At 43.2% G+C, this 26213-nt stretch overlaps 1 protein-coding gene across 5 annotated transcripts in view; it reads right to left on the bottom strand.

The window, feature by feature from the left end:
- LOC139554034 (attractin-like) overlaps nucleotides 1-26213 on the bottom strand; it is a 233635-nt gene that overhangs the window by 72472 nt on the left and 134950 nt on the right. For 2 of the 5 annotated variants that reach the window (XM_071366930.1, XM_071366934.1), the window contains exons 19-24: nucleotides 25969-26106; nucleotides 18825-18918; nucleotides 17787-17839; nucleotides 12037-12131; nucleotides 11848-11926; nucleotides 10655-10812 (exon numbers count right to left, since the gene is read on the bottom strand). In XM_071366930.1, the coding sequence (XP_071223031.1) occupies nucleotides 10655-10812; nucleotides 11848-11926; nucleotides 12037-12131; nucleotides 17787-17839; nucleotides 18825-18918; nucleotides 25969-26106 (617 nt within the window). The remainder of the gene's footprint in view (nucleotides 1-10654; nucleotides 10813-11847; nucleotides 11927-12036; nucleotides 12132-17786; nucleotides 17840-18824; nucleotides 18919-25968; nucleotides 26107-26213) is intronic. The other 3 variants (XM_071366931.1, XM_071366932.1, XM_071366933.1) reach the window with 3 other exon arrangements.

The raw sequence follows: 26213 nt of genomic DNA, 5'->3' as shown, positions 1-26213 counted from the left end.
CACCACCACTACACACCACCACTATACACCACTATCACCACTACACACCACCACTATACACCACTCACCACACCACCACTATACACCACTACACACCACCACTATACACCTCTATCACCACTACACACCACCACTATACACCACTACACACCACCACTATACACCTCTATCACCACTACACACCACCACTATACACCACTACACACCACCACTATACACCACTATCACCACTACACACCACCACTATCACCACTACACACCACCACTATACACCACTATCACCACTACACACCACTACACACCACCTCTATCACCACTACACACCACTACACACCACTACACACATCACTAAGTGAAATAATCTGTCTGTAAACAATTGTTGGAAAAATGACTTGTGTCATGCACAAAGTAGATGTACTAACCGACTTGCCAAAACTATAGTTCGTTACAAAAAATGTGTGGAGTGGTTTAAAAACGAGTTTTAATGACTCCAACCTAAGTGTATGTAAACTTCCGACTTCAACTGTAGATATACTGCACTGTACACACACACACAGATATATATACTGCACTGTACACACACACACAGATATATATACTGCACTGTACACACACACACACAGATATATATACTGCACTGTACACACACACACAGATATATATACTGCACTGTACACACACACACACACATATATATACTGCACTGTACACACACACACACACAGATAGATATACTGCACTGTACACACACACACACAGATAGATATACTGCACTATACACACACAGATATATATACTGCACTGTACACACACAGATATATATACTGCACTGTACACACACACACACAGATAGATATACTGCACTGTACACACACACACACAGATATATATATACTGCACTGTACACACACACACACAGATAGATATACTGCACTGTACACACACACACACAGATAGATATACTGCACTGTACACACACAGATATATATACTGCACTGTACACACACACACACAGATATATATACTGCACTGTACACACAGACACAGATATATATACTGCACTGTACACACACACACACAGATATATATACTGCACTGTACACACAGACACAGATATATATACTGCACTGTACACACAGACACAGATATATATACTGCACTGTACACACACACACAGATAGATATACTGCACTGTACACACACAGACACAGATATATATACTGCACTGTACACACACACACAGATAGATATACTGCACTGTACACACACACACACAGATATATATACTGCACTGTACACACACACACACAGATATATATACTGCACTGTACACACACACACAGATAGATATACTGCACTGTACACACACACACACAGATATATATACTGCACTGTACACACAGACACAGATATATATACTGCACTGTACACACACACACACAGATAGATATACTGCACTGTACACACACACACAGATATATATACTGCACTGTACACACACACACAGATATATATACTGCACTGTACACACAAACACACAGATATATATACTGCACTGTACACACACACACACACAGATATATATACTGCACTGTACACACACAGACACAGATATATATACTGCACTGTACACACACACACAGATAGATATACTGCACTGTACACACACACACACAGATATATATACTGCACTGTACACACACAGACACAGATATATATACTGCACTGTACACACACACACAGATAGATATACTGCACTGTACACACACACACACAGATATATATACTGCACTGTACACACAGACACAGATATATATACTGCACTGTACACACACACACAGATATATATACTGCACTGTACACACACACACGAGATATATATACTGCACTGTACACACACACACTACTGCACTGACACACACACACGATATATATACTGCACTGTACACACACACACACAGATATATATACTGCACTGTACACACAGACACAGATATATATACTGCACTGTACACACACACACACATATATATATACTGCACTGTACACACACACACACACAGATATATATACTGCACTGTACACACAGACACAGATATATATACTGCACTGTACACACACACACACAGATATATATACTGCACTGTACACACACACACAGATATATATACTGCACTGTACACACACACACACAGATATATATACTGCACTGTACACACACACACACAGATATATATACTGCACTGTACACACAGACAGATATATATACTGCACTGTACACACACACACACAGATATATATATACTGCACTGTACACACACACACACAGATATATATACTGCACTGTACACACAGACAGATAGATATACTGCACTGTACACACACACACAGATATATATACTGCACTGTACACACACACACACAGATATATATACTGCACTGTACACACAGACAGATAGATATACTGCACTGTACACACACACACAGATATATATACTGCACTGTACACACACACACACACAGATATATATACTGCACTGTACACACACACACACACAGATAGATATACTGCACTGTACACACACACACAGATAGATATACTGCACTGTACACACACACACAGATATATATACTGCACTGTACACACACACACACACAGATATATATACTGCACTGTACACACACACACACAGATAGATATACTGCACTGTACACACACACACAGATATATATACTGCACTGTACACACACACACACAGATATATATACTGCACTGTACACACACACACACAGATATATATACTGCACTGTACACACACACACACAGATATATATACTGCACTGTACACACACACACACAGATAGATATACTGCACTGTACACACACAGATATATATACTGCACTGTACACACACACACAGATAGATATACTGCACTGTACACACACACACACAGATAGATATACTGCACTGTACACACACACACACACATAGATATACTGCACTGTACACACACACACACAGATAGATATACTGCACTGTACACACAAAGATACAAAGCACAAAAAACAGATTCCTCATTTACATAAGTATTCAGACCCTTTGCTATGAGACTCGAAATTGAGCTCAGGTGCATCCTGTTTCCATTGATCATCCTTGAGATGTTTCTACAACTTGATTGGAGTCCACCTGTGGTAAATTCAATTGATTGGACATGATTTGGAAAGGCACACACCTGTCTATATAAGGTCCTACAGTTGACAGTACATGTCAGAGTAAAAACCAAGCCATGAGGTCCAAGGAATTGTCCGTTGAGTTCTGAGACAGGATTGTGTCGAGGCACAGATCTGGGGAAGGGTACCAAAACATTTCTGTAGCAGTGAAGGTCCCCAAGAACACAGTGGCCTCCATCATTCTGAAATGGAAGAAGTTTGGAACCACCAAGACTCTTCCTAGAGCTGCTCACCCAGCCAAACTGACCAATCGGGGGAGAAGGGCCTTGACATATGTTCTTCAAACAGAGGACGCTGTGATGAGGGAAATAAAGTAGCCTACTGAAAACAGGCCTTTACCAGACTACACCATGACAGGAGAGACATAATGTAGCCTAAAATACTAAAAACAGGGCTTTAGCAGATTAAATCATGACAGGAGAGACATAATGTAGCCTAAACTACTGAAAACAGGCCTTTACCAGATTAAATCAGGACAGGAAAGACATAATGTAGCCTAAAATACTGAAAACAGGCCTTTACCAGATTACATCATGACAGGAGAGACATAATGTAGCCTAAAATACTGAAAACAGGCCTTTTACCAGATTAAATCATGACAGGAGAGACATAATGTAGCCTAAAATACTGAAAACAGGCCTTTTACCAGATTAAATCATGACAGGAGAGACATAATGTAGCCTAAAATACTGAAAACAGGCCTTTTACCAGATTAAATCATGACAGGAGAGACATAATGTAGCCTAAAATACTGAAAACAGGCCTTTTACCAGATTATATCATGACAGGAGAGACATAATGTAACAGAAATGACTAATTAATATATGCATTAACAGAAATGACTAATTAATACATGCATTAACAGAAATGACTAATTAATACATGCATTAACAGAAATGACTAATTAATACATGCATTAACAGAAATGACTAATTAATACATGCATTAACAGAAATGACTAATTAATACATGCATTAACAGAAATGACTAATTAATACATGCATTAACAGAAATGACTAATTAATACATGCATTAACAGAAATGACTAATTAATACATGCATTAACAGAAATGACTAATTAATACATGCATTAACAGAAATGACTAATTAATACATGCATTAACAGAAATTAATATAACCAAATTACAGTGATTAATAATGGTACCTTTTCTGTTATACAAATGTTAGGCTACCACATGGCCATTCATAAAAGTGCATTGTGGGCCGACACTATATAGCCCAGGCTACTATTGTACTTTGCAGGGATTTTCTTTATCTCGCCGAGGGCGGCATATCGGCCAAGACCGGGCCTGATCAGCTTTGATGAGTATATAAATTAAGAAAAGATTCTGTATGAAATTATACCATGCCAGGTTGGAGAGGATTGGGACATTATGGTCCTCAGAGCCAGAACAACCTTGTCCTCAGAGCCAGAACAACCTTGTCCTCAGAGCCAGAACAACCTTGTCCACTGATGTTGAATAATTCATGAAGTCAGACACATTCAAGCTGTTTTTAAAAGAACCATTTATCTATTTACCAGCAGCCAATGAAACGGGCAAAGCATAAAAATAAAATCCAAAGCAATTTGTTGACTGAAGTGCCATAGCGCACCTATCACAGCGGTCTAAGGCACTGCATCTCGGTGCTAGAGGCATCACTATAGACCCTGGTTCAATCCCGGACTGTATCACAGCGGTCTAAGGCACTGCATCACTACAGACCCTGGTTCAATCACGGGCTGTATCACAGCGGTCTAAGGCACTGCATCACTACAGACCCTGGTTCAATCACGGGCTGTATCACAGTGGTCTAAGGCACTGCATCTCAGTGCTAGAGGCATCACTACAGACCCTGGTTCAATCACGGGCTGTATCACAGCGGTCTAAGGCACTGCATCTCAGTGCTAGAGGTATCACTACAGACCCTGGTTAGATTCCAGGCTGTATCACAGCGGTCTAAGGCACTGCATCTCAGTGCTAGAGGTATCACTACAGACCCTGGTTTGATTCCAGGCTGTATCACAGCGGTCTAAGGCACTGAATCTCAGTGCTAGAGGCATCACTACAGACCCTGGTTCAATCCCGGGCTGTATCACAACCAGCTGTGATCGGAAGTCTCATGGGGCGACGCACAATTTGCCCAGCGTCGTCCGGGTTAGGGGAGGGTTTGGCCGTCATTATAGATAAGAATTTGTTCTTAACTGACTTGTTAAATAACGGTTCAAAATACACTACGTTCAAAAGTTTGGGTTCACTTAGAAATGTCCTGGTTTTTGAAAGAAAAGCACATTTTTTGGCAGCCTCATTAAATAGTACTTTCAAAACACCAGTCTCAACGTCAACAGTGAAGAGGCGACTCCGGGATGCTGGCCTCCTAGGCAGAGTTGCAAGGAAAAGGCCATATCTCAGACTAGGAAAAAGAACACAGACACTGGACAGAGGAACTCTGCCTAGAAGGCCAGCATCCCGGAGTCGCCTCTTCACTGTTGAGGTTGAGACTGGTGTTTTGCGGGTACTATTTAATGAAGCTGCCAGTTGAGGACTTGTGAGGCGTCTGTTTCTCAAACTAGACACTAATGTACTTGTCCTCTTGCTCAGTTGTGCACCGGGGCCTCCCACTCTTTCTATTCTGGTTAGGGCCAGTTTGCTCTGTTCTGTGAAGGGAGTAGTACACAGCGTTGTACAAGATCTTCAGTTTCTTGGCAATTTCTTGCATGGAATAGCCATTTTTTCTCAGAACAAGAACAGACTGACGAGTTTCAGAAGAAAGTACTTAGTTTCTGGCCATTTTGAGCCTGTAATCGAACCCACAAATGCTGATGCTCCAGATACTCAACTAGTCTAAAGAAGGCCCGTTTTATTCCTTCTTTAACCAGAACAGTTTTCAGCTGTGCTAACATCATTGCAAAAGGGTTTTCTAATGATCAATTAGCCTTTTAAAGTTATAAACTTGGATTAGCTGACACAACGTGCCATTGGAACACAGGAGTGATGGTTGCTGATAATGGACCTCTGTACACCTATGTAGATATTCACCAAAAAATCTGCCATTTCCAGCTACAATAGTCATTTACAACATTAACAATGTCTACACTGTATTTATGATCAATTTGATGATATTTTATTGGACAAAACATTTGCTTTTCTTTTAAAAACAAGGGCATTTCAAAGTGACCGCAAACTTTTTAAGTGCTCTACACCCCCACACATCTAGCAGTTAGCTGCTGGAGCATCACTCTACACCCCCACACATCTAGCAGTTAGCTGCTGGAGCATCACTCTACACCCCCACACATCTAGCAGTTAGCTGCTGGAGCATCACTCTACACCCCCACACATCTAGCAGATAGCTGCTCCAGCATCACTCTACACCCCCACACATCTAGCAGTTAGCTGCTGGAGCATCACTCTACACCCCCACACATCTAGCAGTTAGCTGCTCCAGCATCACCCTACACCCCCACACATCTAGCAGTTAGCTGCTGGAGCATCACTCTACACCCCCACACATCTAGCAGTTAGCTGCTCCAGCATCACTCTACACCCCCACACATCTAGCAGTTAGCTGCTGGAGCATCACTCTACACCCCCACACATCTAGCAGTTAGCTGCTCCAGCATCACCCTACACCCCCACACATCTAGCAGTTAGCTGCTGGAGCATCACTCTACACCCCCACACATCTAGCAGTTAGCTGCTCCAGCATCACCCTACACCCCCACACATCTAGCAGTTAGCTGCTGGAGCATCACTCTACACCCCCACACATCTAGCAGTTAGCTGCTGGAGCATCACTCTACACCCCCACACATCTAGCAGTTAGCTGCTCCAGCATCACTCTACACCCCCACACATCTAGCAGATAGCTGCTCCAGCATCACTCTACACCCCCACACATCTAGCAGATAGCTGCTGGAGCATCACTCTACACCCCCACACATCTAGCAGTTAGCTGCTGGAGCATCACTCTACACCCCCACACATCTAGCAGTTAGCTGCTGGAGCATCACTCTACACCCCCACACATCTAGCAGTTAGCTGCTGGAGCATCACTCTACACCCCCACACATCTAGCAGTTAGCTGCTGGAGCATCACTCTACACCCCCACACATCTAGCAGTTAGCTGCTGGAGCATCACTCTACACCCCCACACATCTAGCTGTTAGCTGCTGGAGCATCACTCTACACCCCCACACATCTAGCAGTTAGCTGCTGGAGCATCACTCTACACCCCCACACATCTAGCAGATAGCTGCTCCAGCATCACTCTACACCCCCACACATCTAGCAGTTAGCTGCTGGAGCATCACTCTACACCCCCACACATCTAGCAGTTAGCTGCTGGAGCATCACTCTACACCCCCACACATCTAGCTGTTAGCTGCTGGAGCATCACTCTACACCCCCACACATCTAGCAGTTAGCTGCTGGAGCATCACTCTACACCCCCACACATCTAGCAGTTAGCTGCTGGAGCATCACTCTACACCCCCACACATCTAGCAGATAGCTGCTCCAGCATCACTCTACACCCCCACACATCTAGCAGTTAGCTGCTGGAGCATCACTCTACACCCCCACACATCTAGCAGTTAGCTGCTGGAGCATCACTCTACACCCCCACACATCTAGCAGTTAGCTGCTCCAGCATCACTCTACACCCCCACACATCTAGCAGTTAGCTGCTGAAGCATCACTCTACACCCCCACACATCTAGCAGTTAGCTGCTCCAGCATCACTCTACACCCCCACACATCTAGCTGTTAGCTGCTGGAGCATCACTCTACACCCCCACACATCTAGCAGTTAGCTGCTGAAGCATCACTCTACACCCCCACACATCTAGCAGTTAGCTGCTGGAGCATCACTCTACACCCCCACACATCTAGCAGTTAGCTGCTCCAGCATCACTCTACACCCCCACACATCTAGCAGTTAGCTGCTCCAGCATCACTCTACAACCCCACACATCTAGCAGTTAGCTGCTGGAGCATCACTCTACACCCCCACACATCTAGCAGTTAGCTGCTCCAGCATCACTCTACACCCCCACACATCTAGCTGTTAGCTGCTGGAGCATCACTCTACACCCCCACACATCTAGCAGTTAGCTGCTGGAGCATCACTCTACACCCCCACACATCTAGCAGTTAGCTGCTCCAGCATCACTCTACACCCCCACACATCTAGCAGTTAGCTGCTGGAGCATCACTCTACACCCCCACACATCTAGCAGTTAGCTGCTGGAGCATCACTCTACAACCCCACACATCTAGCAGTTAGCTGCTGGAGCATCACTCTACACCCCCACACATCTAGCAGATAGCTGCTCCAGCATCACTCTACACCCCCACACATCTAGCAGTTAGCTGCTGGAGCATCACTCTACACCCCCACACATCTAGCAGTTAGCTGCTGGAGCATCACTCTACACCCCCACACATCTAGCTGTTAGCTGCTGGAGCATCACTCTACACCCCCACACATCTAGCAGTTAGCTGCTGGAGCATCACTCTACACCCCCACACATCTAGCAGTTAGCTGCTGGAGCATCACTCTACACCCCCACACATCTAGCAGTTAGCTGCTCCAGCATCACTCTACACCCCCACACATCTAGCAGTTAGCTGCTCCAGCATCACTCTACACCCCCACACATCTAGCAGTTAGCTGCTGGAGCATCACTCTACACCCCCACACATCTAGCAGTTAGCTGCTCCAGCATCACTCTACACCCCCACACATCTAGCTGTTAGCTGCTGGAGCATCACTCTACACCCCCACACATCTAGCAGTTAGCTGCTCCAGCATCACTCTACACCCCCACACATCTAGCAGTTAGCTGCTCTAGCATCACTCTACACCCCCACACATCTAGCAGTTAGCTGCTGGAGCATCACTCTACACCCCCACACATCTAGCAGTTAGCTGCTGGAGCATCACTCTACACCCCCACACATCTAGCAGTTAGCTGCTCCAGCATCACTCTACACCCCCACACATCTAGCAGTTAGCTGCTGGAGCATCACTCTACACCCCCACACATCTAACAGATAGCTGCTGGAGCATCACTCTACACCCCCACACATCTAGCAGTTAGCTGCTGGAGCATCACTCTACACCCCCACACATCTAGCAGTTAGCTGCTCCAGCATCACTCTACACCCCCACACATCTAGCAGTTAGCTGCTGGAGCATCACTCTACACCCCCACACATCTAGCAGTTAGCTGCTGGAGCATCACTCTACACCCCCACACATCTAACAGATAGCTGCTGGAGCATCACTCTACACCCCCACACATCTAACAGATAGCTGCTGGAGCATCACTCTACACCCCCACACATCTAGCAGTTAGCTGCTGGAGCATCACTCTACACCCCCACACATCTAGCAGTTAGCTGCTCCAGCATCACTCTACACCTCCACACATCGAGCAGTTAGCTGCTGGAGCATCACTCTACACCCCCACACATCTAACAGATAGCTGCTGGAGCATCACTCTACACCCCCACACATCTAGCAGTTAGCTGCTGGAGCATCACTCTACACCCCCACACATCTAGCAGTTAGCTGCTCCAGCATCACTCTACACCCCCACACATCTAGCAGTTAGCTGCTGGAGCATCACTCTACACCCCCACACATCTAGCAGTTAGCTGCTCCAGCATCACTCTACACCCCCACACATCTAGCAGTTAGCTGCTCCAGCATCACTCTACACCCCCACACATCTAGCAGTTAGCTGCTGGAGCATCACTCTACACCCCCACACATCTAACAGATAGCTGCTGGAGCATCACTCTACACCCCCACACATCTAACAGATAGCTGCTGGAGCATCACTCTACACCCCCACACATCTAGCAGTTAGCTGCTGGAGCATCACTCTACACCCCCACACATCTAGCAGTTAGCTGCTCCAGCATCACTCTACACCTCCACACATCGAGCAGTTAGCTGCTGGAGCATCACTCTACACCCCCACACATCTAACAGATAGCTGCTGGAGCATCACTCTACACCCCCACACATCTAGCAGTTAGCTGCTGGAGCATCACTCTACACCCCCACACATCTAGCAGTTAGCTGCTCCAGCATCACTCTACACCCCCACACATCTAGCAGTTAGCTGCTGGAGCATCACTCTACACCCCCACACATCTAGCAGTTAGCTGCTGGAGCATCACTCTACACCCCCACACATCTAGCAGATAGCTGCTCCAGCATCACTCTACACCCCCACACATCTAGCAGTTAGCTGCTGGAGCATCACTCTACACCCCCACACATCTAGCAGTTAGCTGCTGGAGCATCACTCTACACCCCCACACATCTAGCAGTTAGCTGCTGGAGCATCACTCTACACCCCCACACATCGGTGGGGTTGGGGTTGGGGGTGGGTTGTGTCATGTCACCTGTATCTTGATGGGCCAGGTGAAGTTGCTGACATAGACGAAGAAGGTGATGTTTGGGTTGTTGCGGAAGTCAAAGTTCTCGTTGGAGAAACTGTCTTTAAACTCCTTGATGTTGCTCCTGGAGACAATGGGGATCTCCTCGCCTGTCTGAGTACCTGCTTTGGGTGGAGGGGGGGGGGGGGGGAGAGAAAGAACACGTTTTTCCACTGGACATATCATCAACACATCACACCAAGGTTGAGAGAAACCCACCTCAATCACTCACTAGTAGAAGTTTGGAATGAGATTGAACATGTTGCAGTATGTGGACAGAACACATTACGTGTTGCAGTATGTGGACAGAACACATTACGTGTTGCAGTATGTGGACAGAACACATTACGTGTTGCAGTATGTGGACAGAACACATTACATGCTGCAGTATGTGGACAGAACACATGACATGTTGCAGTATGTGGGCAGAACACATGACATGTTGCAGTATGTGGACAGAACACATGACATGTTGCAGTATGTGGACAGAACACATGACATGTTGCAGTATGTGGACAGAACACATGACATGTTGCAGTATGTGGGCAGAACACATGACATGTTGCAGTATGTGGGCAGAACACATGACATGTTGCAGTATGTGGACAGAACACATTACATGTTTTTATGAAGCAAAATAAATCTAAATTATTAATAAAATACATGATTAAAAGTGTGTTAACCCTTTTACACACACAACACCAAGAACACTACTGTCCAAGGAGGTGTGTGTGCTACCTGTGAAGATGTATAAAGGTGTGCTACCTGTGAAGATGTATAAAGGTGTGTTACCTGTGAATATGTATAAAGGTGTGTTACCTGTGAAGGACTGTAACCTGTGAAGATGTATAAAATTATGTTACCTGTGAAGGAGTGTAACCTGTTAAGGTGTATAAAGGTGTGTTACCTGTGAAGGAGTGTAACCCTTAATGTATAAAGGTGTTACCTGTAAAAGTGTGTCAATGTGTTACCTGTGAAGGTGTGGTAAGGTGTGGGACCTGTGAAGGTGTCTTAAGGTGTATTACTTGTGAAGGTGTATTAAGGTGTGTTACCTGTGAATGTGTGTGTAGGTGTGTTACCTGTGAAGGTGTATTTAGGTGTGTTACTTGTGAAGGTGTATTTAGGTATGTTACCTGTGAAGGTGTGTGTAGGTGTGTTACCTGTGAAGCTGGCGGCCCAGGTGATGTTGAGGTTGAAGTTCTTGGAGGCGTTAATGAAAACAACCAGATCACGATTCTGCTGCGGAGGAGAGAGGGATGAGGAGATAAATGATCTGACCTTAACCCTAAACCCTACTTCCATGGCCTGACCCCTGACCTCTAACCCCAGCAGTATGGGTGTGGTCCTACCTCCTCGGGTGTGGCTACAAAGTTGATGGAGGTGTAGTAGCGGTCGTCCTCCTGAGACAGACTGAAGGTGAACTGGTAGTCTATCAGCAGGGTGTCTGGCAGGGAGATAAACACAGCTTCATGTTAGAGATAAACCCAGCTACATGTTAGAGATAAACCCAGCTACATGTTAGAGATAAACCCAGCTACATGTTAGAACAGAAACACAGCTACATGTTAGAGATAAACACAGCTACATGTTAGAGATAAACACAGCTACATGTTAGAGATAAACCCAGCTACATGTTAGAACAGAAACACAGCTACATGTTAGAGCAGCGGTCCACTCTCCTCTTCATAGTATTTTCAGTTATGTAGCAGATGCTCGTATCCAGAGCGACTTACAGGAGCCATTAGGGTTAAATGCCTTGCTCAAGGACACATCAAAATATTTTTCACCTTGTTGGCTCGGGATTGGAACCAGTGACCTTTGAGTTACTGGTCCAACGCGCTAATCGTTACTGGCCCAACGCGCTAATCGTTACTGGCCCAACGCGCTAATCGTTACTGGCCCAACGCGCTAATCGTTACTGGCCCAACGCGCTAATCGTTACTGGTCCAACGCGCTAATCGTTACTGGTCCAACGCGCTAATCGTTACTGGCCCAACACGCTAATCGTTACTGGTCCAACGCGCTAATCGTTACTGGCCCAACGCGCTAATCGTTACTGGCCCAACGCGCTAATCGTTACTGGCCCAACGCGCTAATCGTTACTGGCCCAACGCGCTAATCGTTACTGGCCCAACGCGCTAATCGTTACTGGCCCAACGCGCTAATCGTTACTGGTCCAACGCGCTAATCGTTACTGGCCCAACACTCTACAGCATGTCCCTTTCAACATCAACTTACTGAAGGTACGTGGTTGTGGATGATTGCTGTTAAAGGGTAACTCCGCCACTATTCAAACTCATATTCATTATCTACAGCACCAAACCAGTCTACACACACTACATGGCCAACAGTATGTGGACACCTGCGGCCTAAAATTTCATTCCAAAATCATGGTCTTTAATATGGAGCTGGTCCCCCCCTTTGCTGCTATAACAGCCTCCACTCTTCTGGGAAGGCTTTCCACTAGATGTTGGAACATTGCTGCTATAACAGCCTCCACTCTTCTGGGAAGGCTTTCCACTAGATGTTGGAACATTGCTGCTGTAACAGCCTCCACTCTTCTGGGAAGGCTTTCCACTAGATGTTGGAACATTGCGGAAGAGACTTGCTTCCATTCACCCACAAGAGCATTAGTGAGGTCGGGCACTGATGTTGGGCGATTAGGCCTGGCTCGCCGTCAGCGTTCCAATTCATCCCAAATGTGTTCGATGGGGTTGAGGTCAGGGCTCTGTGCAGGCCAGTCAAGTTTTTCCACACCGATCTCTGAAAACCTCGCTTTGTGCACGGGGGCATTGTCATGCTGAAACAGGAAAGAGCCTTCCCCAAACTGTTGGAAGCACAGAATCGTCTAAAATGTCATTCATTACTCTAGAGAACGTGTTTCCACTGCTCCAGAGTCCAATGGCGGCGAGCTTTACACCACTCCAGCCGACGCTTGGCATTGCGCATGGTGATCTTAGGCTTGTGTGCGGCTGCTCGGCCATGGAAACCCACTTCGTGAAGCTCCCGACAAACAGTTATTGTGCTGATGTTGCTTGGAACTCGGTAATGAGTGTTGTAACCGAGGACAGACAATTTTCATGCGTTATGCCCTTCAGCACTCCCGTTCTGTGAGCTTGTGTGGCCTACCACTTCGGGGCTGAGCCGTTGTTGCTCCTAGATGATTCCCACCTCACAATAACAGCTCTAGCAGGGCAGAAATTTTACGAACTGACTTGTTGGAAAGGTGGCATCCTATGATGGTGCCACGATGAAAGTCACTGAGCTCCTCAGTAAGGCCATTCTACTGCAAATGCTTGTCTATGGAGGTTGCATGGCTATGTGCTCGATGTTATACACCAGTCGGTAACGGGTGTGGCTGAAATAGCCGAATCCACTAATTTGTAGTTTTGTAGGAAAAAATATCAAAGTTTTATCCGCCGAATTTCAAACACTATGAGATTCGCGGTGATGTGAGCTGGATGAAAATACCCTTCCTCTGATGAGAAACTAGTTGCAGGTTTTGAAAAGTCACTTCCTGACTTTTAATCTGACCCTGTGATGTCATAGAGAAGCATTGTTTAAGACCTTCACATCTTGTAACTACAGATCATAGAAACGTGCTGTTTTCACATACAGTATATATATATATATATATAATATATTACAACATACAGTATATATATACAGTGGGGAGAACAAGTATTTGATACACTGCCGATTTTGCAGGTTTTCCTACTTACAAAGCATGTAGAGGTCTGTAATTTTTATCATAGGTACACTTCAACTGTGAGAGGCGGAATCTAAAACAAAAATCCAGAAAATCACATTGTATGATTTTTAAGTAATTAATTTGCATTTTATTGCATGACATAAGTATTTGATCACCTACCAACCAGTAAGAATTCCGGCTCTCACAGACCTGTTAGTTTTACTTTAAGAAGCCCTCCTGTTCTCCACTCATTACCTGTATTAACTGCACCTGTTTGAACTCATTACCTGTATAAAAGACACCTGTCCACACACTCAATCAAACAGACTCCAACCTCTCCACAATGGCCAAGACCAGAAAGCTGTGTAAGGACATCAGGGATAAAATTGTAGACCTGGACAAGGCTGGGATGGGCTACAGGACAATAGGCAAGCAGCTTGGTGAGAAGGCAACAACTGTTGGCGCAATTATTAGAAAATGGAAGAAGTTCAAGATGACGGTCAATCACCCTCGGTCTGGGGCTCCATGCAAGATCTCACCTCGTGGGGCATCAATGATCATGAGGAAGGTGAGGGATCAGCCCAGAACTACACGGCAGGACCTGGTCAATGACCTGAAGAGAGCTGGGACCACAGTCTCAAAGAAAACCATTAGTAACACATTACGCCGTCATGGATTAAAATACTGCAGCGCACGCAAGGTCCCCCTGCTCAAGCCAGCGCATGTCCAGGCCCGTCTGAAGTTTGCCAATGACCATCTGGATGATCCAGAGGAGGAATGGGTGAAGGTCATGTGGTCTGATGAGACAAAAATAGAGCTTTTTGGTCTAAACTCCACTCGCCGTGTTTGGAGGAAGAAGAAGGATGAGTACAGCCCCAAGAACACCATCCCAATCGTGAAGCATGGAGGTGGAAACATCATTCTTTGGGGATGCTTTTCTGCAAAGGGGACAGGACGACTGCACCGTATTGAGGGGAGGATGGATGGGGCCATGTATCGCGAGATCTTGGCCAACAACCTCCTTCCCTCAGTAAGAGCATTGAAGATGGGTCGTGGCTGGGTCTTCCAGCATGACAACGACCCGCAACACACAGCCAGGGCAACTAAGGAGTGGCTCCGTAAGAAGCATCTCAAGGTCCCGGAGTGGCCTAGCCAGTCTCCAGACCTGAACCCAATAGAAAATCTTTGGAGGGAGCTGAAAGTCCGTATTGCCCAGCGACAGCCCCGAAACCTGAAGGATCTGGAGAAGGTCTGTATGGAGGAGTGGGCCAAAATCCCTGCTGCAGTGTATGCAAACCTGGTCAAGAACTACAGGAAACGTATGATCTCTGTAATTGCAAACAAAGGTTTCTGTACTAAATATTAAGTTCTGCTTTTCTGATGTATCAAATACTTATGTCATGCAATAAAATGCTAATTAATTACTTAAAAATCATACAATGTGATTTTCTGGATTTTTGTTTTAGATTCCGTCTCTCACAGTTGAAGTGTACCTATGATAAAAATGACAGACCTCTACATGCTTTGTAAGTAGGAAAACCTGCAAAATCGGCAGTGTATCAAATACTTGTTCTCCCCACTGTATATAATATATTACAACATACAGTATATATATATATATATAATATATTACAACATACAGTATATATATATATATAATATATTACAACATACAGTGCCTTCGGAAAGTATTCTGACCACTTGACCTTGTCCAGATTTTGTTACGTTACAGCCTTATTCTAAAATGGATGAAATAAATAAATAATCCTCAGCCATCTACACACAATACCCCATAATGACAGAGCAAAAACACGTTTTTTATAAAATATAAAAAACAGAAATACCTTATTTACATAAATATTCAGACCCTTTGCTATGAGACTCAAAATTGAGGTCGGGTGCATCCTGTTTCTACATCTTGATTGGAGTCCACCTGTGGTAAATTCAAGTGACTGGACATGATTTGGAAAGGCACATATCTGTCTATATAAAAGGTCCCACAGTTTACAGTGCATGTCAGAGCAAAAACCAAGTCATGAGGTCGAAGGAATTGTCCTTAGAGCTCTGAGACAGGATTGTGTCGAGGAACAGATCTGGGGAAAAGGTACCAAAACATTTCTGCAGCATTGAATGTCCCCAAGAACACAGTGGCCTCCATCATTCTTAAATGGAAGAAGTTTGGAACCACTAAGACCCTCCCCAGAGCTGGCCGTCCGGCTAAACTGAGCAATCGGGGAAGAAGAGCCTTGGTCAGGGAGGTGACCAAGAACCCGATGGTCACTCTAACAGAGCTCTAGAGTTGCTCTGAGGAGATGGGATAACCTTCAAGAAGGACAACCATCTCTGCAGCACTCCACCAATCAGGCCTTTATGGTTAGAGTGGCCAGACTGAAGCCACTCCTCAGTAAAAGGCACATGACAGCCCACTTGGAGTTTTCCATAAGGCACCTAAAGACTCTCAGACCATGAGAAACAAGATTCTCTGGCCTGATGAAAGCAAGATTGAACTCTTTGTCCTGAACGCCAAGCGTTACATCTGGAGGACACATGGCACCATCCCTACGGTGAAGCATGGTGGTGGCAGCATCATGCTGTGGGGATGTTTTTCAGCGACAGGGACTGGGAGACTAGTCAGGCTTGAGGCAAAGATGAACTGAGCAAAGTACAGAGAGATCCTTGATGAAAACCTGCTCCAGAGCGCTCAGGACCTCAGACTGGGGTGAAGGTTCACCTTCCAACAGGACAATGACCCTAAGCACACAGCCAAAACAATGCAGGACTGGCTTCGGGACAAGTCTCTGAATGTCCTTGAGTGGACCAGCCAGCACCTGGACTTGAACCCAATCATAAATCTCTGGAGAGACCTGAAAATAGCTGTGCAGCGACGCTCCCGATCTAACGTGACAGAGCTTGAGAGGATCTGCAGAGAAAAATGGTAGACACCAAATACAGGTGGGCCAAGCTTGTAGTGACATACCGAAGAAGACTCGAGGCTGTAATTGCTGCCAAAGGTGCTTTAACAAAGTACTGAGTAAAGGGTCTGAATACTTATGTAAATTTGATATCAGGTTTAATTGTTGTAGAAATTAGCAAAAATGTATGAGATTTTTTTAATACTTTTTTAACTACATTTTAGAATAACCTAACAGAAAAAGAACTCCACTTCTCCCATCCTCCGTGCGATGTTCTACTCTGAAGGACTCGGCGCGATGTCCTACTCTGAAGGACTCGGCGCGATGTCCTACTCTGAAGGACTCGGCGCGATGTCCTACTCTGAAGGACTCGGCGCGATGTCCTACTCTGAAGGACTCGGCGCGATGTTCTACTCTGAAAGACTCGGCGCGATGTCCTACTCTGAAGGACTCGGCGCGATGTCCTACTCTGAAGGTAGACTAGAGTTCCACTTACAGTAACACGTTCCTTTCAGAGGGTTTCCTTGGTAACGGTTCTCCACTTCGCACCTGAGGGAAAGCGGATGAAAGGGAATAAAAGAGGAGAGGGATTAAAATTTTGAAACAACAACGTGAAGGGTAAATCGATAACTTAAATGATCCCTTCTGTGACTTAACTGACTATGAAACCATGCAGTCAATGACTACACAGCGGAGTAGGAACATAATGACAGAAAAGAGTGAGAGAGAAATAAAAGGAAAGACATAGAATGAGAAGAATAAGTAGGACGACATGTACTGAGTCAGTCACACAGGTGATAGTGGTCTGAACTGTACTGAGTTAGTTAGTTATACAGGTGATAGTGGTCTGAACTGTACTGAGTTAGTTAGTTATACAGGTGATAGTGGTCTGAACTGTACTGAGTTAGTTAGTTATACAGGTGATAGTGGTCTGAACTGTACTGAGTTAGTTAGTTATACAGGTGATAGTGGTCTGAACTGTACTGAGTTAGTTAGTTATACAGGTGATAGTGGTCTGAACTGTACTGAGTTAGTTAGTTATACAGGTGATAGTGGTCTGAACTGTACTGAGTTAGTTAGTTATACAGGTGATAGTGGTCTGAACTGTACTGAGTTAGTTAGTTATACAGGTGATAGTGGTCTGAACTGTACTGAGTTAGTTAGTTATACAGGTGATAGTGGTCTGAACTGTACTGAGTTAGTTAGTTATACAGGTGATAGTGGTCTGAACTGTACTGAGTTAGTTAGTTATACAGGTGATAGTGGTCTGAACTGTATGCAGTGAAACAGACTTACTGCTTTGTACTACGTACTAAGTATGCAATATGTATGTACTAAGTGTGTAATATGTACTGTAGTGTACTGTAGTCCTATATGTATGTACTAAGTGTGTAATATGTACTGTAGTGTACTCTAGTGTACTGTAGTCCTATATGTATGTACTAAGTGTGTAATATGTACTGTAGTGTACTGTAGTGTACTGTAGTCCTATATGTTTGTACTAAGTGTGTAATATGTACTGTAGTGTACTTACAGGTGACAGCGGTCTCCTTTGATCCCCTTGGTGGTGCAGAAACACTTCCCGTTGTTAGTGTTACATATACCGGCATGGCCGTTACACTTACACGCTGTAATACAACATTATCACATTAATATATCAACATTATCACATTAATATAACAACATTATCACATTAATGTAACTGACACGCTGTAACACAACATTATCACATTAATATATCAACATTATCACATTAATGTAACTGACACGCTGTAACACAACATTATCACATTAATATATCAACATTATCACATTATTATAACAATCATGGGTCATTATAGAATGAACAGTTACACTGACAATAACAAGGAAAGCCAAATTACCAAAGGCAGGGCCTAAAGTTATTTATACGAGATCATACATGTTTTCTCAGGACTCTTTTGTTGAATGTGTAAAACCTGTACAGTATGTTGTTCTGATGTGTATAAGGAGGAGAATCCAGCTACAGCACTGGGGTATTTTGTAAAATTATTCTTGACAATTGTTGACAAGCACCTGTTACCACTGGAACGGCCGCAGGCCAACAGCCACTGACGTTTGATTTTGTAATTAAAAAATTAAAAAATCTGCCAAAGAAATTTAATAAGCTACTTTTCCTAAATGTTTGTATTTTTACGCTGCTCATTTGTCAGAATTTTGAAATCACAAACAGAGAAGTATTTAGAGCATTTTAACCGTTTGTTTTATTCAAACCTATTCCCAACTTAATCCGGCAAGACAATGTGCCGTAGGACGTTGGTACCCAGCCAGGCGCTAATGTGTCTCTCATCACTGAATGAAGGAATGGGCAATAATTGTGCACATTACTTCACAATTGAATGAAACGGTTGACATTTAAATGAGGCCTAACTGAATGATAAGGAGGGTGAAGAGGTTGATTTCATTTAGAAAGACAATCGGGTAATGATGAGTTTGTATTGTGCCTATTTATCAGCAACAAATACTTTGACCGCACGCCTTGCAGGATGATGCCTTTTACGTTTTACTTTGTAAAAATAAGCTGTCATGAGACACTTTAATGTACTATAACTCTATGACTAATCAACGTTAGTGTAAGGGAAATGAAAACATAATGTGTTGCAGTAGGCCTTTAGAATAATGCAGTGTCACGCTCACTGATCTGTTTCACCTGTTCCTTGTGATTGTCTCCACCCCCTCCAGGTGTCGCTTATTTTCCCCAGTGTATTTATCTCTGTGTTTCCTGTCTCTCTGTGCCAGTTCGTCATGTATGTTTAGTCAAGTCAACCAGCGTGTTTTTCCCATACTCCTTTTGCTATTCTCTTTTGATAGTCCTCCCGGTTTTGACCCCTGCCTGACTCTGGACTACTTTCCCGCCTGCCTGATCATCCTGCCTGTCCTGACCTTGATTCTGCCTGCCCTTCGGTACCTTTTGGACTCTGAACTGGTTTTGACCCTTTTGCCTGTCCACGACCATTCTCTTGCCTTACCCTATTGGATTAATAAATATTGTAAGACTCCAACCATCTGCCTCCTGTGTCTGCATCTGGGTCTTGCCTTGTGTCATCTTGCAAAGCATATCTTTGACTCTATCCAAGTTAGAAACTACACCGAAACGAAATTTCACACATAATAGGAGTAAGTCTATGAAGATTAAATTGACAATAATCTGATGAGTCACAATATCAGGCCTATCAGTTGTCAAAAGTGACTCGTTTCAGGAAACTAGACGTATGTTGCATTTGAATGTAAACTGTGAGAACTGAAAGGCGGTTCTCATGTTAAGAAACTGTGAGAACTGAAAGGCGGTTCTCGTGTTAACTATCTGAGAACTGAAAGGCGGTTCTCGTGTTAACTGTGAGAACTGAAAGGTGGTTCTCGTGTTAACTAACTGTGAGAACTGAAAGGCGGTTCTCGTGTTAACTATCTGAGAACTGAAAGGCGGTTCTCGTGTTAACTGTGAGAACTGAAAGGTGGTTCTCGTGTTAACTAACTGTGAGAACTGAAAGGCGGTTCTCGTGTTAACTATCTGAGAACTGAAAGGCGGTTCTCGTGTTAACTAACTGTGAGAACTGAAAGGCGGTTCTCGTGTTAACTAACTGTGAGAACTGAAAGGCGGTTCTCGTGTTAACTAACTGTGAGAACTGAAAGGCGGTTCTCGTGTTAACTGTGAGAACTGAAAGGTGGTTCTCGTGTTAACTAACTAACTGGTATGAAGATCATTTGAAACATTGGTACAAAAAAGGTGGTAAACAAATCCGGCAGCTCAGTTGATTGGTCGACATACTCTCAATTGAGATATTTTTATACTAAACTTAACACACAAAAAAATGAAGTATATTACCAAAACAAGACAAATTACATAAAAACAGTGGACAAAGACTTGGAACACCTTAAGTGTTATTATGGGCAGAAAATCCAATTGATCTCAATCGTTCATTGAAGTTGATGGGTCATTTGAAACCAAACATTTTGATATAGCCAATAATTTAAATGACTATTTCACTGGTGAAGTGGACAAACAGAAGTGAAATAACAACATTGAACAGTGAACCATCATATTTGTGTATTGGGGATCTAATAATGAAAGAGAAGGATTGCTGTTTTCAATTTGGGCAAGTTAGTGTGGGAGAGGTGGAAAAACTATTGTTATCCATCAATAATGATGAGCCACCAAGTACAGACAAACTAGATGGTAAACTATTGAGAATGGTAGCAGACTGTATTACCAACAGGTATAGACAACCTAGATGGTAAACTATAGAGAATGGTAGCAGACTGTATTACCACCAGGTATAGACAACCTAGATGGTAAACTATAGAGAATGGTAGCAGACTGTATTGCCACCCCCTAAGTCTTTAATCTAAGCCTAGGGGAGGTCTTTAATCTAAGCCTAGGGGAGGTCTTTAATCTAAGCCTAGGGGAGGTCTTTAATCTAAGCCTAGGGGAGGTCTTTAATCTAAGCCTAGGGGAAGTCTTTAATCTAAGCCTAGGGGAGGTCTTTAACTTCTTATGGCTGCAAGGCAAAGTGTTGAGTAGCCAGTGAAATCGTGCACATTTCAAACGGCCTCCTACTCAAATCTTGCTCGTACAATATGAATATTATTATTCTTTTTGGATAGAAAACACTTTCTAGTTTCTAAAAGAGTTGGAATTATTTCTCTGAGTGAAACAGAAGTCCTTCTGCAGCACTTTTCCTGACCAGGAAGTGAAATGTCAGAAATCGATGCTCTTTTCAACTTGATGCCTATACATGGTCTTAACACTTAGGAGTCTGCTGACACTCTATACGCCTTCCTATTGGTGTAAAGAGGATGTCAGAGAATAAATTTTTGTGCTCCTCTTGGTCTGTGGTGGGAAAAAAACTATTTCTTTGACGTGACCGTCCACTTCCGGTACTCTGAAGGAAGTGGGATTGACTTCTGTTTTGCCTTGGTAACGAACGGCTAACGTCTCCGGCTCTAATATTTTTTGATACATGTGACCATATCATCGTAATGTATGTTTTTTCAATATAGTTTAATCAGATTATTGAAACTTTATTCGGGAGTTTTGCCGTGTTCCGTCCTCTGACTGTGTTTACGTTGGAGAAATTTATGCCACTCGGCTAGTGCCAATGCTAATTGAAGAGGGAAATTTGCCATTCTGAATCGAAACAACGACTCATCTGGACAGAGGACACGTTCTTCAACATTCTGATGAAAGATCAGCAAAAGTAAGACCCATTTTATGATGTTATTTCATATATCTGTCGTGCATGTGAACTGGCCGTGGGCGCCCAATTATTTCTGTCTATTGTAGCTACGCTAATATAGCGATACATTTTGTTTTCGCTGTAAAACATTTAATAAATCGGAAATATTGTTTGGAATCACAAGATGCCTGTCTTTCAATTGCTGCAGACTATGTATTTTTCAGAAATGTTTTATGATGAGTAATTAGCTATTTGACGTTGGTGTCTGTAAATATTATGTCTGCTTTCGGTGCAATTTCGGATTGTAGCTGAAATGTAAACTATGGTTTATACATGAAATATGCAAATTTTTCGAACAAAACATATGCTATACAATAAATATGTTATCAGACTGTCATCTGATGAATTTGTTTCTTGGTTAGTGGCTATATATATCTTTATTTGGTCGAATTTGTGATAGCACCTGATGGAGTAAGAAACTGATGGAGTTAGAAAAGTGGTGGCATTTGCTAACGTGGTTAGCTAATAGATTTACATATTTTGTCTTCCCTGTAAAACATTTAAAAAATCGGACATGTTGGCTTGATTCACAAGATGTGCACCTTTCATCTGGTGTCTTGGACTTGTTAATGTGTGAAAGTTAAATATTAAAAAAAAATAGATTTTGAATTTCGCGCTCTGCACTTTGAGCTGGATGTTGTCATAAGTGTACCGGTGTCGGGCTGCCCCCGTAAAAGGTTCATCTAAGCCTAGGGGAGGTCTTTAATCTAAGCCTAGGGGAGTGTGTTAGTCCACAGGCATGGAAGGCAGCTACAGATGAACAATCAGCCTGTTGCCTGTTCTTAGAAAAACTGATGGAGAATTTTTTTTTAAATTGTTATATTCTTATAAAAATAATACAATGCTATTTTTCAAAGAACAAGTTAAATACTGACTTTCAGCATGCATACAGTGCCTTCAGAAAGCTGTCATACCCTTTCAATTATTCCACATTTTGTTGTGTTACAGCCTGAATTCAAAACAGATTAAATAGATTTTTTTCTCCCCCAATTACACACAATACAGTAAAGGCTCGTAACCATTCACTTTCCTGCGTTGGCCAGCAGCTCTTCGCAGTGCTTCAAGCACAGCTCTGTTTATGACTTCAAGCCTATCAACTGCCCAGATTAAGCTGGCAATACAATAAGAATATCCAATAGTCAAAGGAAAATGAAAAACAAAATGGTAGAGAGAGAAATAGTCCTATAATAACTACACATCATGATCAGTAGATCTCTACTCTGAAGTATCCATTCTAACAACCTACGACTTTGATCTCTGATGAACAAACCAGAGGCTCTCTGTTGTCTGACTATCCAGCAGACGGACCGGCAATCGCAGAGAGGGACAACAAAGGCAGACACTCGTAAATATGTAAATTGCAATTTATTTTCGAATGAGCGGTTGTTCATGTTCAAAGGGTTAGCACTTTCTAAGAGTGTAGTTATCCTCTAAGAGTGTAGTTATCCTCTAAGAGTGTAGTTATCCTCTAAGAGTGTAGTTATCCTCTAAGAGTGTAGTTATCCTCTAAGAGTGTAGTTATCCTCTAAGAGTGTAGTTATCCTCTAAGAGTGTAGTTATCCTCTAAGAGTGTAGTTATCATCTATGAGTGTAGTTATCCTCTAAGAGTGTAGTTATCCTCTAAGAGTGTAGTTATCCTCTAAGAGTGTAGTTATCCTCTAAGAGTGTAGTTATCCTCTAAGAGTGTAGTTATCCTCTAAGAGTGTAGTTATCCTCTAAGAGTGTAGTTATCCTCTATGAGTGTAGTTATCCTCTATGAGTGTAGTTATCCTCTAAGAGTGTAGTTATCCTCTAAGAGTGTAGTTATCCTCTAAGAGTGTAGTTATCCTCTATGACTGTAGTTATCCTCTAAGAGTGTAGTTATCCTCTAAGAGTGTAGTTATCATCTATGAGTGTAGTTATCCTCTATGAGTGTAGTTATCCTCTATGAGTGTAGTTATCCTCTATGAGTGTAGTTATCCTCTAAGAGTGTAGTTATCCTCTAAGAGTGTAGTTATCCTCTAAGAGTGTAGTTATCCTCTAAGAGTTATCCTCTATGACTGTAGTTATCCTCTAAGAGTGTAGTTATCCTCTATGTGTGTAGTTATCCTCTAAGAGTGTAGTTATCCTCTAAGAGTGTAGTTATCCTCTAAGAGTGTAGTTATCCTCTAAGAGTTATCCTCTAAGAGTTATCCTCTAAGAGTTATCCTCTAAGAGTGTAGTTATCCTCTAAGAGTGTAGTTATCCTCTAAGAGTGTAGTTATCCTCTAAGAGTGTAGTTATCCTCTAAGAGTGTAGTTATCCTCTAAGAGTGTAGTTATCCTCTAAGAGTGTAGTTATCCTCTAAGAGTGTAGTTATCCTCTATGAGTGTAGTTATCCTCTATGAGTGTAGTTATCCTCTATGAGTGTAGTTATCCTCTAAGAGTGTAGTTATCCTCTAAGAGTGTAGTTATCCTCTAAGAGTGTAGTTATCCTCTATGAGTGTAGTTATCCTCTATGAGTGTAGTTATCCTCTAAGAGTGTAGTTATCCTCTAAGAGTGTAGTTATCCTCTAAGAGTGTAGTTATCCTCTAAGAGTGTAGTTATCCTCTAAGAGTGTAGTTATCCTCTGTGTGTAGTTATCATCTATGACTGTAGTTATCCTCTATGAGTGTAGTTATCCTCTATGAGTGTAGTTATCCTCTATGAGTGTAGTTATCCTCTATGAGTGTAGTTATCCTCTATGAGTGTAGTTATCCTCTATGAGTGTAGTTATCCTCTAAGAGTGTAGTTATCCTCTAAGAGTGTAGTTATCCTCTAAGAGTGTAGTTATCCTCTATGAGTTTCTTGCTCTTGAGCAGTCCCCACCCCCTTCCCTTTGTCTACCAAGCCGGCATATCGGTTTCGTCCGCTAGGGACTTTTTCTTTGTATCACGTAGTAACCAATGTATGACCTATTAGTGTGTGTGTTTATGTAATTATGTAATTGATTCATGATTCTATGCTAGGGTTCGTGCAGATATCTAAGGGTTTGCGACGTTCCGTAATGAGACTGATGAGGTAAAAAATAGAACATTTATACAAGACTAATCGATAAGTTATTTAAATATCTGAAGAGTTATATTAGGGAACTGAAACTCTATAAACAACATGTTCCCGTGGTGCCCCCGACTGCCTAGTTAATTAAAGTTACATGATTAGTTTAATCGCGTAATTCAATTACACATATAGAATTGATTTGATAATATACAGTCTTAATTTTTAATGACAGTCAACGACATGACAACGTGCTGTAGTTAATGGACCCCAGGAAGAGAATCTGAACAGGAATATAATGATATTTTACACCATGCATTCCCAGTGGGCTGATGGAGATGTGAGGTGTCCCCAACAACAATGACCTCTAACCCCTGACCTTTAACCCATGTTCATCCCTAGTGACTCACGTTGGCAGCTGCCCCCGTTGGTGGGGTCTCCATAGTAACCAGAGATGCAGCTCTCACAGTGGCGTCCTGTTGTCAGGTCCTCACACTTCTCACACACTGACTGATTCACACACTGACTGTGGCCGTTACACTGGCACGCTGGAGAGAGAGAGAGATGGAGAGAGTCATATACACTGACTGATTCACACACTGACTGTGGCCGTTACACTGGCACGCTGGTGAGAGAGAGAGATGGAGAGAGAGAG

Source organism: Salvelinus alpinus, chromosome 25 (assembly GCF_045679555.1).
Source record: "Salvelinus alpinus chromosome 25, SLU_Salpinus.1, whole genome shotgun sequence".
NCBI classification, from domain to species: domain Eukaryota; kingdom Metazoa; phylum Chordata; class Actinopteri; order Salmoniformes; family Salmonidae; genus Salvelinus; species Salvelinus alpinus.
The sequence above is the reverse complement of the archived record's forward strand: the minus strand, read 5'-3'. Positions and strand labels throughout refer to the sequence as shown.